The sequence below is a fragment of the Oxyura jamaicensis genome, chromosome 4 (assembly GCF_011077185.1).
Source record: "Oxyura jamaicensis isolate SHBP4307 breed ruddy duck chromosome 4, BPBGC_Ojam_1.0, whole genome shotgun sequence".
In the NCBI taxonomy this organism is placed as follows: domain Eukaryota; kingdom Metazoa; phylum Chordata; class Aves; order Anseriformes; family Anatidae; genus Oxyura; species Oxyura jamaicensis.
The window spans coordinates 32468778-32484906 of NC_048896.1; the positions used below are offsets into that span (position 1 = coordinate 32468778).

Here is a 16129-nt window from a genome sequence, read left to right on the forward strand (position 1 = left end):
TAGACTTTAAAATATTATTAGCAATTTCTTTTAGGTATATTCGAGCTTATTATTTATTTTATTTAGTTTCCTATTTGGGGGGTGGATATTTTTCTATTCGCAATTCTGCCAAGGCTGTAAGACATTTATCTATAAATGCTCACTGTTCCATAGGATATGCAGAGATTAACTCAGAATTTTAAAATATATCTACAGAAATTGTTTTCATTTGCAGGTATCTTACACAGCATTTTAGCATTAACTACAGAGCATTACAGTACTAGGCCTTCCTGAAGGGAAGGGCAATCCCACTGAAGTTCAAATTTGGATGCTAACCAAGCAGCATGGTGAAGCCTAATCTTAACTTGAATTCCTCCCTGCACTCCAGGACGTGGGATCCCAGAGCACAGTGATCCTCTGACCCAGCAGGCACAAGCACGATGACATTTGCCTCATTACACAGTGTCGCTGAATTGGAACTTGCAAGAGTTTGTTTCAGGAATTCAGCTGATAAAGGTGGGTTCAGATTCCCACCTGAACCATTTGCTCAGCCTTTTTGTGTAGCTTCAAAAGGGATCCTTAGGGAAAATTTCTGTAGCTAGACCATCTGGTGCTTTGACCACATTTGCATTTTTGACAGAGCTTCCTTTAATATTATTACCTTTTTTATTTTATTTTCCAGCTGCAAATATTGACTGGGGCTTTCTTACTGCAGCCCTTGAACATTTTCTTTTCAGCTTCCAGCCAGGTTAAAGAACCAAGGAGAAACAGTTAGGTAAAGAGTGTTTGTAGGTTTCCTTGTGACTGGAATGCAAACTGATGGATGTGGCATGCTGTTCAGGGGGCAGTGCTGGCACTTCTGCAATCACCTCTTTGGTGCAAAAGGCTGTAGCACAAATTCACTTAGGATTCAGCAGTCACAGTAAGCAGCTGAAGTGTTAGTTTAGAATAAGCTAATCGTTTCAGAATCAAGCAAGAATTGCCTTCTTGCAACAGCACAATTGTAATATATGATAATGATAATGGTCATACAATACAACTTTAAGTTTTCATTCTTTTTTCATTTAACAGATACATAAATTCATCATTAAAATGAAACTAGGATCTCAAACAGAGCACTTACAAAGAAAAACTTTAATAATCTTCTAATCCCCGAATACAAGAAAGTTGCAGTAATTTTTGTAATGCTAATTTTACATATTTTCTTTGATCTGAATAGAAATTTTGCTTTTAAGATAAAAAAGGCAACAGGACAGGCAGTTTAACTGTTAGCTATATGAAAGGAATGCAAAGAAGATGGAGAACCAAATGTTCCTGGATAACAACAGCATCAGCGATAGCTGCTTTCCAGGATTTGTTCAATAGACTGGCACTGGAAGTCAGGTTACATGGCTAAAGAAATGTATTTGGAATCAAACTGCTGAACTCTCTTCCAGGCTTAACTGCACAGGTGGGCTAAAGGCTGAAAGTTCCCACCAAGTATGACTCCATAAAGTGAACGTCACAGTAGTGAACAGATTTGTGGGGATGATATTACAGAGTCACTATGATTTCTGCTGAGGAGCAGTGGTCAGTAAATAGAATTTATACCTTTCTGAAATGGTAATCTTCAGAGTGGCCATGAGGACACTGTGCTTTATGCTCTCTCTCCCCACAGCAGCCCTACAAACAGCCTGCAGAGACCTGGGCTCGGGCCAGGAACCATCCTCACGGTGCACCATGCCTGTCCTGCATGCCTGCAGAGCTCACTGACCACCAAGCCACACAGCCTGGCCTCAAGTGAGCAGAGACGTGTCCTTTAGCGACAGTGGGCTTTTTCCCCCCTTTTTTCTAATGTGTAGATCTTATTTTTTCTTGTGCTGGAGATATAAACGTTTATACAAAGAATGAAATTCTGGTTGTTTTCAGATGACATCTGTGGAATTTCAGTTCTAGGTACTTGCAGGCTACAGGCTGAAAATAAATAGTCTCTTGCTTCTCTGCCAGCTGTGCTGTGCTAACTCTCACAAGAGTTATTTATGTACACCCCCAGCTTTGTCACCTAGTTAGCATACTGTCTTCCGTGGAGAAGCCTTTCTTTTACACCTGCAGGCATCTCTTTATTTCGTTGTTGTTTTTTTTTTTAATACAAATATAAACCATTGCTGGAATGAAACCCAATCAAGTTTTAAACACAATTAAGTTCAGAGGACCAAAACAAGATGCCCAAGAGGCATAACAAGTGACACACACTAGCAGTGCCTAATCCCAAAAGTAAAAGGGAATTAGGCAAGAAGGGGAAAGAGATCAAAGTCCACATCTAGACATAACTGATGTGGGCAGTTTAGACCTCTGCATGTCACAAAGCTGTAATTAGTGTCCAGGAAATGTTTTACTATGTTTTTGCTGTAGAAATATGCATGAATTAGGAATGATTGTGTGCTGTTACTGCAAGAAGGATGTCTGAGTGAAGTTTAGGATACTGTTTTTCCTTCCTTGTGAGTGCTGTGAGGTTTTGTATGCTGCTACCTCTGTCATATTGATACGCACTTGTTGGATGGGCTCCTCCAGTTGTACTTCGTGCTCTTCCTCCGTGGTGATTTATTGTGACGTTATACAACCCATAAGCCAGCAGAACATCAAGTATAGTTCTCTTGGCTGAATGGATCCAAATGCGCTTTTTAAATACTTCTTTATGTAAAACAAACTGAATATTATAATATTCCTAGCCAAATGAAATAAAGCTACCTCTAGGAGTAAAAATGACACCCATTTTGAAGTAGCAACAACACTGTTCTTCACAAAACAAACAATAGAGAAGATTTAAAGTAGGAAAATGGTAGAAAGATAATAACCACATTGGAATGTTACTAGGAATGAAATAGATTAATATGCCAGTTGTTGCAGAGATTGTTGTGTTATTTTTAGTAAATAAATAGCTGTATCCTCTCTTACATTTCACAGCTGAAATACAGTCAGGCCTTAGGCATGCTACAGTGACTCATATTTGATTGAGGTAATTGAAAGTGATTTCTGATGTCCTGGCTGATGAGAGAAAAGGCTGTTGTGACACACAAAACTACAGCAGCTGGGTGTGTGTCTGCTAGTGACATCCAGCTTCCTGGAAACTATTCAGATTAAATGTAGGACAACAAGAATTCATTGCAGGATCCACATGTTCCTGTAGCAGTTTAATACTGACAAAGGCAAAGTCTGTGGATTGGGGTCAGGGCTGGTTTCATGCAAAAAGTGAGATAGGCACAAAAGCAGAAAAAATGGGTTATGCAGGTGTAATGAAACAAATAGGAAACCCATTGTACTGCTTTAGTGCCACTGGATAACAAAATGTGCTTTAGAACATCTGGAGAAACTGAAAGCAGAAATTACATTTTTATGGTAGTTTAACTGCTGTTTCTAGAATGTGAATTGGAAAAGATGTAACTGTGTGATGGAATTACGCAGGTTTGCAATCTGGAATAGTATTTAGGAAGGTATTATTTTAATTATGAAGTGTGAATTACCCCTCTCTTATCAGGGGCCAAGGTAGTTAAACCTTGCTAAGAGGGAATATTTATGAATCCGTCCTTTGCCATGCCCCTTCCTGAGTCTATTTTTTCATTCTTATGAAAAATGTGTTTAGCTTATCACTGAGTTTGAGTAAACACCATGTCTCTTGTAAAAGGCAGACGATCTTGCACCCTTAAGAAGGGACAATTGTTTGATCAAAGAGATGTATCTTCCCTACTCACTGAAGAACGTGAAAAGGACAAAACAGTCAATGAAAAATTTCTTTTTCTCAAGTGGCGAAGTCTTCATTTATCTCTTTCATTCTCCAGTCAAGTTGCTTTCAACTCTTTTATTAAGTCTGGATTTCAGTGACAGTTTATTTTAACCACCATTGTAGAACATTACTGAGTGAAAATACAAAACAAAGCCACAGTTTTAAATGTATGAGCTCAAACAAAATTAACTCGTCCAAACGTAAACTTGATAGTAAAGGATTTGCCAAACAGTGAAGTTGTAGCAGCACCACAGAACTTCATTAAATCGAGAATGCATGCATTGGCAACTGATGACAGCTAAAGCATGAGTCTTACTGTGATTGATATGACTTCTGCATGCATCTCTCAGCTTCTTGCTGACACCTGTCACAACCTTATATATAGAAGTATGCATCTACTCAAATATCATCGGGCTTTTTTTTAATCATACAGAAATTTTTCACTGAATATGACAAGAGGGAAAACAAGTCATCATTTGTCTGTCATGGATAGGTCCTGAGAAACTCTGCAGATATCCATCTGCAGTCTCTGTGACTCCCTTACAATCTATGTAAATGTTTTGTATTGAACTGATCTTCATAAAAATGTTCCTATTTATTTTTTGTTTTTATATTAAAAGTCCAGCTTACCTGATCTGGACATCTGTAACCTTGTAATGAGTAGTAGTTTGACAACAAAGCCAAGCTACAGCAGTTTTTCAGCTGTAGAAACATACTTTATTTTTCCCTTCTGTATGAATTTAGATGAGGTTTTCAGTCTGAAGTAAAAGAATCCAAGCAAATGTGATCTACTGCAAAAACACACCAAAACTGATTATTTGTATTGATAAAGATAGTTGATGCCACTTGAGAAACTGGCATTTAAAGGACTTTTTTTCTTTAAAAGATTATAAAAAGAGTAAGAGAGACAGAAATCAAGGAGATTCAAAGCCAACACTTATTCTGTTTATTCTAATTTTTTTTGTAGATTAGCTTTACTATGAGACTGGAGTGCTTACGTGATGCTGTAGGACATTCACAAAAGGCCACCTAATCTCACAGGCTCTAAAACTTTTTTGACCTATACATCTCTACAGCACTACAAACACATACATTTTAAAGTCCTAACAGTGCAAAACTGCTTAGCACCTATTTTACATTCAGAATCTGTCAAGATTTGGTAGCTGTTCATTCCCATTATTTGTGGCGCTTAATATACTGACATGCTCAAGAATGTATCTAGACTCATTTAAGGCTCAGGCAGGGAGGATGTGACAGTCCTACTGCCTCCGCAATGTCAACCACTCGACCAGATAGTAGTAAGGACAATTTTAGGAGACTCATAAAGGACTTGAAAGCACTTATTTAGAAGTAAGTCACTTGATCAGTAAGCCTTAAAGTGCAATGAGCTCTCTCATTTCAGTCGTGCTCCTCTTCCTTTCTGTTGGTGACAAGGTCAGTAATAAACAGAATCTCACTGACACGGTTTGCAGAGAAGTTATGTTTGTAGGAGGGTCTTCTCACAGGGCAACTTCTCACAATGTTAGAAAACCACAGAACTTAGCAAAACTCATTCATTCCCAGGGTCATGCTGAGTTAGCATATTCTAAACAGCAGCATAAATGACGTTTGCCCTTGATTGTGTAAGGTTGCTCTGGGCTAGCTTGCAGGGGAATTCATCTACCTGGCTGCATTCAATTTAAGTATGGGGGTTAACTGCAGTTTGTAGTTTTTGTTACTGGTCTGTACATGTTTATGTTAAAGGAAAATGTGATTACTGAGCTTATGTAGAGATAATAAGTATAAAAAGCCCATGTTAACTGAAGCCAGCAAACCTCTTCAAAGTATTTGGATACAGAGTGCTTTCTTGTAATACCACATTCAGAAAGAGTTTCCCACTTCTCCAGGACAGAGGGTTCCTTATGGTCATGTTCATAAACAGTCTGGAGGTTTAGAGCTAGCAAATGAAGAGTATGTGTTTTAAAATTATTGAAATTCAAAGGGCTGCCTCATGCAGGTTCAGCTTATGGTGGTAATGTATAAACTTGCTAAGGATGTATAGGATGGCAAGGATGCATAAGGATGGCAAGGTGTGGAAGATTTTTAGCATAGGATGGAGAGAATGTTTTTGGAAGAAACAGGGAACAAAGTCTAAATAGGTTGGGATCCTGTCAGTCTCACTTCAATGCCTGGTAAAATTATGGAGAAGATTATTCTGGAAGTTATTGAAAAACCCATGAAAGACAGTGCAGTCATTGGTCACAGCCAACATGGATTCACAAGGGGATAGTCCTGTTTAATGAACAGGACTTTTCCTTTTATAAAAAGGTTTCCCACATAGTTGACCAAGGGAAGCCAGTTGATAATTTTTTTTGGATTTCGGTAAAGCTTTTGATACTGCTTCTCACAGTGTCCTTCTGAAAAAACACAATGCAGTGGGTGAACAATTGGTTGACAGGTCAAGATCAAATGGTTATGGTAAATGGAGTTATATCGGGCTGGTTGTCAGTCACTAGTGGGATTCCCCAGGGTTGCATTTTAGGGCTTGTTCTCTTTAATGTTTTCATGAATTACCTGGATGTAGGACTTGAATATATGCTAAGTTTGCAGGTGACACGAAATTAGGAGAAACTGTTGACTGTTTTGAGGGCAGAGAGACCTTACAGAGAGATCTTGACTACTTAGAAGGCTGGGCAATCACCAACTGCATGAAGTTTAACAAGAGCAAGTTCCTGCACCCAGGACTGGGCAACCCTGGCTATACATCGAGAATGGGGTATGAGAGGCTGGAGAGCAGCCCCTGGAAAGGGGTCTGGGGTTATGGTCAATGGCAAGTTGAATATGAGCCAGCAGTGTGCCCTGGCAGCCAAAAGGGCCAGCTGTATCCTGGGGTGCATCAAGCATGACGTGGCTACCTGCTGAGGGTAAGGATTGCCCTGCTCTGCTCTGCACTGGTGCGGCCTCACCTCAAGTGCTGTACAGTTTGGGCACCACAATATAAGAAGGACATAAAACTCTTAGAGTGTCCTAAGGAGAACTGGAAAGATGGTGAAGGGGGGTCTGGATGGTAAGACGTATGAGGAGCAGCTGAAGTCCCTTGGTTTGTTCAGCCCCAAGCAGAGCAGGCTGAGGGGAGGCCTCATGGTGGCCTGCAGTTCCCTCAGGAGGGGAGCGGAGGGGCAGGCGCTGAGCTCTGCTCTCTGGGGACAGCAACAGGACCCGAGGGAACGGCATGGAGCTGGGACAGGGGAGGTTCAGGCTGGGGGTTAGGGAAAGGTTCTGCACCAAGAGGGTTGTTGGGCACTGGGACAGGCTCCCCAGGGCAGTGGTCACAGCACCAAGCCTGATGGAGTTCAAGATGCATTTAAACAGTGCTTTCAGAGACAGGGTCTGATTTTTGGGTGGTCCTGTGTGGAGCCAGGAGCTGGACTCAATGATCCTTGTGGGCAGCTTCCTGGATAAAGTGGCTTACATGATACTTGGGGAATGGTGGGCAGAACTACTTTTCTTTCAAATGCAATATTTTGGTAGGTTTCTACCACCACAAAGGAGAGAAAGAAAAAAAAAGTCAGTGATAAAGGGCTCCTTTGAAAACAGAGTTTTTGATGAGTGAATGAGAGTTTTGAGCTAGTGGAAAAGTGTAATAATATGAAGCATTTCTATTGGACTCTTTTTTATTCAGTTATAATCATCTTAGGAAAAATGCGGTTCTTTTAGATTAGCCAAGTAACTGGAGAAAACTCCAGCAGAGTTTACTTTAATATTGATGGGCTTAGACTCTACTGGAGTTGAGTTTTTCTTTCCTAAGATTTCTTTTACTGTACTTTTGCCATATTTTTATATGAAAATAACACTATTAGATAAAGTGATTCCAACAAAAATAGTATGGTATTTTCTATAACAGCCTTAAACTGCATTTGCATTATATTAAATGAAGTGTGCAGTACATACAAGTGGAAAATATACTAGAATGGTTAACACTTATTTTCATGATTTTAGTGTTCAAAGCCAGGTTGGATGGGTGTTTGGGCAACCTGGTCTAGTAGGAGGTGTCCCTGCCCATGCGGGGGGTTGGAACTGGATGGGCTTTAAAAGTCCCTTCCAACCCAAACCATTCTCTGATTCTATGATTTTGGCTTTTGGTTTTAATGCGCTTAATCATATTTTAGCCTCGTTTATGGAGTCTCATCACATAGTACTTTCACTTGTCAAGAGATTTCTTTCTTACAGGGTTTCTGCTAAAAGTGTGGGCTTGTCATTTAGATGTTGTTCTTGAATTTATTCTGTCTTTCTTTGTCCTACCCAGTTCCTTTATCCTTGAATTCAAATGCCTTGGAAAGTAAAATAATTTAGGTTGTCATAAAATTACAATAAAAATAAACCCTATATAGGGCATGAGCCATTTCTGTATAGGGATAGAAGTCATGTGATTTCTTAAACTTCTTTAATTTTACTTGCTTTGTCCCTGCAGGTTTTAATGTATTTGCTTCACACAAACAAAACACATAGAAACTTGTCTTGCAGTGTCAGCTAAATGTACTTTGTTCTGTATCTTGCTGTCTTTGTATTCAGATAAACCTTATTAGTTCAGAGACATCTAGTTTGTGTGGATTAATAAAATTCAGGAAAGGAGCTTTCAAACGAATCTTGAAAGCAAATCAGAGTAAGAATCAGGCTTACTTATATGCAGAGAATGTTCTGAGAAGAAACATTACCTTATGTTGCTGATAATCAGATGTATATTGTCCTCCAGCTTATTACAAAGCAAATCTCAGCATTTTGCAGTTAGTGTTCTATAAAAAGAATATTACAAAACTTGATGATGATGTTTTTACAAACAAAGCAATAAGAACACTCCAGTGTCTCAATGTCATCCACTGAGATGTTGCTTTGTTGGTGGGATAAGAGGTTATTGGGCAGCTGTGGAAATGCAGAATAGACTAAATCTGTATTCCACAATGACATCTGCATATAAATTCATGTGGAAAAAAAAAAAAAACACAGAAATATAGAAAATCTCCCCTGTCCCGCTGCTATTTAGACTCCATGATGCTAAACAACAATAAAATATATCTCTTCAGTCTTGTTCTTAAACAAGAAAATAGGTAATTGTCTTCACTGTAAAATGCCAACAAAAATAAACTTTGTGGGGCATAAGCCAGAACTGGGATTTGTACAGAAATAGATCTAGGTATGTCTACAAGATGAGTGCAGAAAGACACAAATTGCACAGTCTATTCCATGAGCTGGTTTTCCTCAAGTCTGTGTCACTTCATGATTATGGGCTATGTCTTTGCAGACTTACGAGTACAGTAATACAGCAAAGTTTCCAAAGCTAGCATGAAACCAAATGTGAGAGCACAGAGCAAGGTCATGACTTGTCTTGCCCCATACATATGCGTGTAATTCATACCTAAAACGTAGGTATGATTTGTGAGATGTGATCGTGGGAGAGGGATAGCTGCAGGGCAACTAGACCTCCATTCTAGGTCAGGTATTTAAGATTTCCCTAAGGAGAACTGAGAAGGCAACAAGGAAAGCAATTTGATGAAGAGAAGTTAACCAAGACTGGAGAAGGTTCAGAAGTGCAGAAAGCTAGGTGAGTAAGCCATGTGATGACAGCTGAAATGCAGATACCTTTCACATGTGACGTGAAGTATATCAGGAGTAATTTAAACTATTCATGCACATTAGTAGGTTCTGAGCTAACAGGAAAAGCCATAGGAACAAATGTGAGCAGCTGAAAGAAAATTCTTCTTAACATTCAGCATTAGTCAAAACCCAAGTAAAGATGCATAAAGAATAGGAAGAAAAATAAGATGTTCAACAGAGAAAAGAACGTATCTTATAGAGTGAGCAGGAAAACAGGATACTTAATACCCTGCAGTGGTTGCTCAACGCTTTAATGAAGGTAGCATATGTTTACCAGTACTTTTCCAAGTTTATAATAAAAAACTAGACCAGCCAAGCTTAAGAGCTTTGTGGACTATTGATTTTCTGTTTGCTTAATTCTCTCCATTGGAGATACTGTTTCAGTCAAAGCATGGAAAAGTTAATCTTTGCTTTTTTTCTACTGCGCAGAACCTGAAGCGTGTGGCAGAGACATGGATGGATGAGTTTGCAGAGTACATTTACCAGCGACGGCCTGAGTACAGACATCTCTCAACTGGTGATATCTCTGCCCAGAAGGAACTGCGCAAGCACCTTAAATGTAAAGATTTCAAGTGGTTCATGGCTGCAGTGGCTTGGGATGTCCCCAAATATTACCCTCCTGTGGAGCCTCCACCTGCTGCCTGGGGGGAGGTGAGGAATATACAAATTAGGGGAAAAAAAAAAAAAAATGAGTCTAGCATTTTACATTACAGGAAATTAAAATTATGAAATTAGATTTGGCTCCTTTGATAAGTAGTGTTATTAAGGGATTTCTTAGTGATTGGAACAATCCATGGACTAACCATTAAAATGAGAAACTGTCATGTCTTAGAACCATTGCTGTCCCTTTTATTATTCATTACAATTCCGTGTGTACAGGCCATAAGCTACGTGCACAATGAGGACAAGAACATGGAAAAGATTATGTAGAACTCATTACTGCATTTCAGAAGATGATTTTAGATTCTGAGAATCTCATTAGCAAAAACTACTTCTAAAGTCAACACTTTTTTTTTTTTTTTTTTCCATATCCATTTACATGCTTCCTCCTGCTCTTGCAATTCACCAGGGCTACTGTGTAGATGCGGTTAATTTTGGCCTGTTTTGCTCATATGTACAAGTATGAAAAGTGGAGCCTTGGTACTTTTCTTTTAAAAAGACTAATTTTGCTCAGCTTGTGGCCTGCATTTTCTAGGTGCCAAGTGTCAGTAGCAGACAAACGGAATTTCTCTTTTGGGTGATGAGAGGAAGGGAGAGGAGGGGAAAGGGAAGCCAATAACCGCACATCACTTGAGTAGGGAGCAAACAAACAGCCTGCTGGAACTCTCCACCAAAGAGAGGTGATCAAAGATGTTCTGCATTCAGACCTCTCTGAAGAGTAGAGCCAGGGTATACCTTGTTTGGCAGTTTGTTTTGTGCAGAAGAAATGAAAACACAAATTGTGCAGGGACAGGAAATGACTTCTGTGGCTGTACTGAAAGCTGCAGTGGCCTTTTACCCCTAGATACTACAGCTGATTCATTTCATCTTGAACACAACATGCAGAGGGTTTTTTCCACACAGTTCATTAAGATTTATAAAGAAGGCTTTACTCTCAGTTTGTTTGGCTGCTTTTTTTTTTTTTTTTTTTAACTCACGGTCTGTACCGTGAGTTCTGTCCCTCTCAGATTTTGTTGGAGATTTTGGGGGGGTTCTCAGACCAACCAAAGAATGAAGTTTTTGACGAAAACTTTTGGTAAGACACCTTCCATTTCAGTATCTCCCCAGTGGTCAAGGATGGTCTGTGGAGGGGATTTCTAAACACAGGTGCCTTTATAGTTTTCCAGATTTTTTTTGTAAGCAAATTATATCATTGCCAAATTTTAAAAATAACTTTCTGTGGTAGTAGTGGTCCTTAATTCTTCTTTGCAAGCTACCGGTTGTGGAAGTTCAAAGGAATATCAGTTTATTTGTGTTACTATGTGCTACTCCTTCAGAATAACAAATTCCTTTGTTGTTAATGTTTCTAATATCTTTGATGCTGTTGCACACACTTAATTGGATAAATTTGTACCAAGAGGTAACAAATTCATTAGTAGAAGGCAGGCTGCATCAGGGCTGTGTGACTGCTACAATGGTCTTCCACATACATGTGTATACATGTTCATCCTTTGAATACTGTGATCTATATGTGAGATCTATAATTTCTACAGCCAGCCAAACAATCCTTAACTCAGAGTGTCTAAGAGGAAGAGATTGTGATTCAGGTATTAATTTTTCTAATATCATTATTAATGCACTATTTGCATAAAAGCAAGACTTCTTAAAAGCAAATCATACATCATAGTGGTGGTATCTAACCTGTACCTTAAAAGTACTTATTGAGTTCTTAGGAAGTTAAGACCAAGGACTTTGTTTCCTCTAAGATATAGTTTCTTTAAAATAAAAAGAAGTTTCAGTTCTATTTTTTCCTGAGACTGTCACATTTCTTTGAAGTTTTAATTAATTTGCTGGTACTTGCAAAGGACTTGAACAAACTTGAAGGTCAAGGACTGTCATAATTAGAAGCAGAAAGAGGAAAACAGACTGTGTGTTATTGCTTTGTAAGAATTCAAGCAGCTCTGGAAACCTTGCTGATTAAACACACCAAAAGTCTGTGCCAAAGCTGACTGTCATTTAGTACCCTCCCTGCTTGCACTTAGAAAGACTTTACATCTGCTTGCCTATGCCAGCCTGAGGAAGAACAAACAATGAGCTGCTCAGGCAATTTTTGGCTCTGGTATTTTGATACATAGCTAGTAAGAGCGTGTGGTGTAAAAACAGGCATCTCATAAACAGCTGCTGCATAACTCCTCTCTTTTTGCAAACACACTTCTGTAAAATCTGACTCTTAAATTTCTTGACAAAATCTATTCATGATGGTGAAGAAGCAAATTTGGGAAGCAAAAAGCAGTTGTCTTCACTACACTCAACGTGACCTTATTTTATGTCTTGTTTTTGTTTGTGCCTTTTGTCCTTTGTGAGGTGTATATTTCCTTGATATTCTGTTCTGCCTTATAACATCTGAAATATGTGCAGTAAAGTAATACAACGATGAATCTAGACAGATTCATTTTAGTGAGACCGTCAGTTCTGTGTCTAGGTGAGATTACCGTATTGTTTCCTCTCCCAGCATAGAGAGGGAAAAAAAAAAAAAAGAAAAAAAAAAAGAGCAGGTTTTCAATTTAGATTTTGTTCTTTCCTTACAAATATATTGGAAGGGATGCTACCAGTTGAAAAACAGTAATAACCATCCCATTCTCTTTCAAAGGTGCAATAATTTATTAGTAGCATGTATTTGAAATCCTGTTGAAGGAAGCTAAAACAATAGCTGCATTAGGTGAGATTTGGATGCTGGATGTTTTCTTAGGAAGTACTCCTGAACCTACAAGCTGTGACCCGCTGTGTGTGTATTGTGCAGCTTCCAACAATATATTTGAAAACACATCTTACAGTAAATCAATCATATAATTTCAGCCATTGCAATTTACTTTAGACTTCATGAGCCCTATTGTCAAGGTGGGCTGAAAAAAATGATTTGTTTTACTGGGTCAACAGGGAAATATTTAAGCTTGGTTTCATTTGCTGTTGCACGAACTTGTTATTCAATGATTTAATACACAGCAAGTCCCTCAGTTACTGCAACAGTGCTGAGCTGTAGGACCTTTTCAGTCCATACGTCATGGATTTTATCGAATTGTTTTACAGCACTGGCATGAAGTTAAATCAAGTAGCATACCTGAAAAGGATTAAAACATAAGAACTCACTACCTTCTCTTTTGATAACTTTCTTTTTTGAAGTGTCATCCTCATACCCTTAACGAGTCAATCCCAGCCCACCATGTGTCAGATGGGCACTGCACAAAAGCAGCATAACCAGCTATTTCCCACCCCGCACAGAGCGAACGCTGCACAACTGAGCTACTCAAAGCTCTTTCATCAGGATCAGTGTCATACAGAGTCCCCAGTTTCTTCAGTGAGGTCTTTGGCAGAGCTTGACTTCTTTTAACTTCAACTTTTCCTTTTTATTGCTCACACAAAGGATAAATACATTTAAAATTGCTATGTATCAGTTGACAGGAAGGGTGGTTTGTTTCTGCGTATTTGATCTGTAGACGCTGATGGCCCTAGGGTTATCTGAGAATGTAAGCATACACAAAAACTGTCCTTAAGTGCTTCTCAGACAAAAAAAGCAACATAAATGAATGTTTATAATGTCTTCCGAGAGCTACAGCCACTTTCTTATTTGTGGCATTGAATCAGATGTAAGGAAAGTACTCTATGAACTGGTAACACCAAGGTGCCTCTCGTGTTGCTATATTGTATGGGGCACCCTAGGGATATTCACAGCACCATCTTCTCCTTGCTCATTTTACGATGACCGTGTGGAGCGCAGAGATGTCTTTAGGTTGCTATGCTTCCACACTTTTTACTTTTGGTGCAGCTGGATAGTGCAGTGACGAGCTCGCAGCACAGATCCCTGTGTCCCTGGGAGCACCTCTCCCTCTCTGACTCACCCACTATGCTCCAGAAGTGCTGACAGCGGGGCCACAGGGCAGGCACTGCTGCAGCCAGGACATCTCACCCTGTCTCAGGAGCAAATCTTGCAGGAATTTGCAGTCTTGCTCAGAGTGTGAAGCCAGACCATCTTAATCTGCATCTCCCATGGGGAGAAGATTAAATCATGTAATTACTGACTTTTGCAAAACTCTGACATTAATTCAGCCTGAGGTCAAGTTATCTGGGAGACCGTATATTCTGCTGTATGGAAACGCTGTTTGGGAACCCCTGCTTTTCTTTTTATTTTGGTGTGAGAATCTGAAGTAAATTTATTTTTGAGTATGGTCAATTTCCCTATATTATTTCCTACTGGAAACGCATGTTGCCCTGCTTGTTGATGTACTACATGTACTACAACTGAAACTGGAGGTTTTGGAAGCCAGTCGATTTGTACCTCAGCAGCTTTGCTCACGCATGCACTATGTTGTCTTAGGACTAGGAAGCTTTATACATGAACTTGGTGTGGATGGGCAAGCAAAAGTGGATGCCTGAGTGTTTGAAGTTGCGGATAACTTCAGTAACAGGTAAAAGAGAAAAAGGAGGTTGTGAAGGAAGGGAGCTGACTGGACTCTTGATATAGTTAAGAGAAATATAATTATCAATGGGGAAAAAAAAAAAAAAAGCTGTGAAATAGGACAAGGGAAGAAAGAGAGGAGTTGAGAAATCCTTTGATACCTGAAAATATCCAAACCTCTGGTTTGTTTCTTTGCAAAACAAAGCTCCACAAATAAAACCAACCAAAGATACTGACAGATAGGCTCGAATACATACTATGGTTTTCTTATTTAATCACACGATACAATCGTAGGTGTTGCTCCACTCACTGATGAAGAGACAGAAGTAAATCCTGCAAGCATTCCTCACCCACTGCATCCACCAGTGTAGCTCAGTTAAAGCAAGGCAGCAGCAGAACAGAGCACGTCTGGTCCTTTCTCAATGGAAAGGGCTTATCAGGGTGGTGGAAAGAGACTGGCATGGGAACCAGAGATGAGTCTTTAACTGCCACAGCCTCCCTGTGGTGATTGCTGACCACAAATTTCCTTCAAGTATAAAGAAAACACTCTTTTAAATGTCCTTTCTGTTGAACAGTCAATTGTTCAACTGGCTAGAGTTGAGAAGGAAGCAACACTGAACGTGGATAATTGTGTAAATGTACTTTTAATATTCTCAAAATATTTTGACATCTTAAAAACCAATCTTAAGGTGACCAATATACCAAATAACTCAGGGGAACCACTAGCACTCTGACTGCAAATAAATCCCATTCTTCTGACTGTGCTTGGGCCCATGGGTCAGCTTTCTCTACAAAGCAGTTATTTTAAGTGTCTCTCTCATCAAGAGACTGGGCGAATGCTGTAGTTGTGATTGTTTCTGTTTATAAACACAGAGATGCTTTAATCAAACACATGCAAACCCTGAACTTAAAATGGTATATTTTAATAGGTCCTAATAATCCAATGCACTTGGTAGTGGAGCTGGCCATACTGATATCATCTGTCAAAAATATTTTGCATTGACAAGTCCTTTGTTCTTTTCCCTAAATGTTAATGGAGAAATACCTGTGCATCAAACCAGCAGCTTCAAATGTCAAGAGGTAATAGTATAGTCTTCAACCCTAAAGTACAGGCTTAAAGACCTCTCCTCTCATGTTCTGGCTCCTGTTTTACATCACGTTCTTCTTCCCACTGTACTTCTGGGGAGCTAAGCAACTTCTTTCTCCAGGCCTTGCCTACCCTGCAAAAAAGTCTTTTTAACAAGGGCTGGCTAATGTAGAGAAAGGAAGCTGTAGTTTTAATGTATATTCACTGCTTTTTATAATATGCAAGGATAATTGTATCTAGGCTTACACTGTGATTTCTCTTCATGGCTTGCTACCTCATTTAAAGCACAGAAGTCAGATGCTACAAAAGCAGCAATCTCCCTCTGTTGGCACGTCTATTTGCCAAAGATAGGTGCAGCACTGAAAGAGCCTTTATGTCCTTACTCTGACAGCTTCAGTATAGAAGAGGGAGAATACAAATCCGTTAGAGTTTGTGTTCTCTGTGCTTTTACACCTCACCTGTTCTCTCTAAGAACTGTAGGTCCATAATCTTTCTCAGTATCTGTCCCAGTGTGTGTTAGGATAGCATTTCAAGAGGCATGCATTATGATACACACACAGCATCCCACGCTTTAATTCCA

General features: G+C 39.4%; 1 protein-coding gene across 4 annotated transcripts in view; it reads left to right on the top strand.

Moving 5' to 3' along the window:
• The window catches only part of GALNTL6 (polypeptide N-acetylgalactosaminyltransferase like 6), a 452994-nt gene that overhangs the window by 419892 nt on the left and 16973 nt on the right, over window positions 1–16129 (top strand). For all 4 annotated transcript variants that reach the window (XM_035324503.1, XM_035324500.1, XM_035324501.1 and 1 more), the window contains one exon: window positions 9800–10021. In XM_035324503.1, the coding sequence (XP_035180394.1) occupies window positions 9800–10021 (222 nt within the window). The remainder of the gene's footprint in view (window positions 1–9799; window positions 10022–16129) is intronic.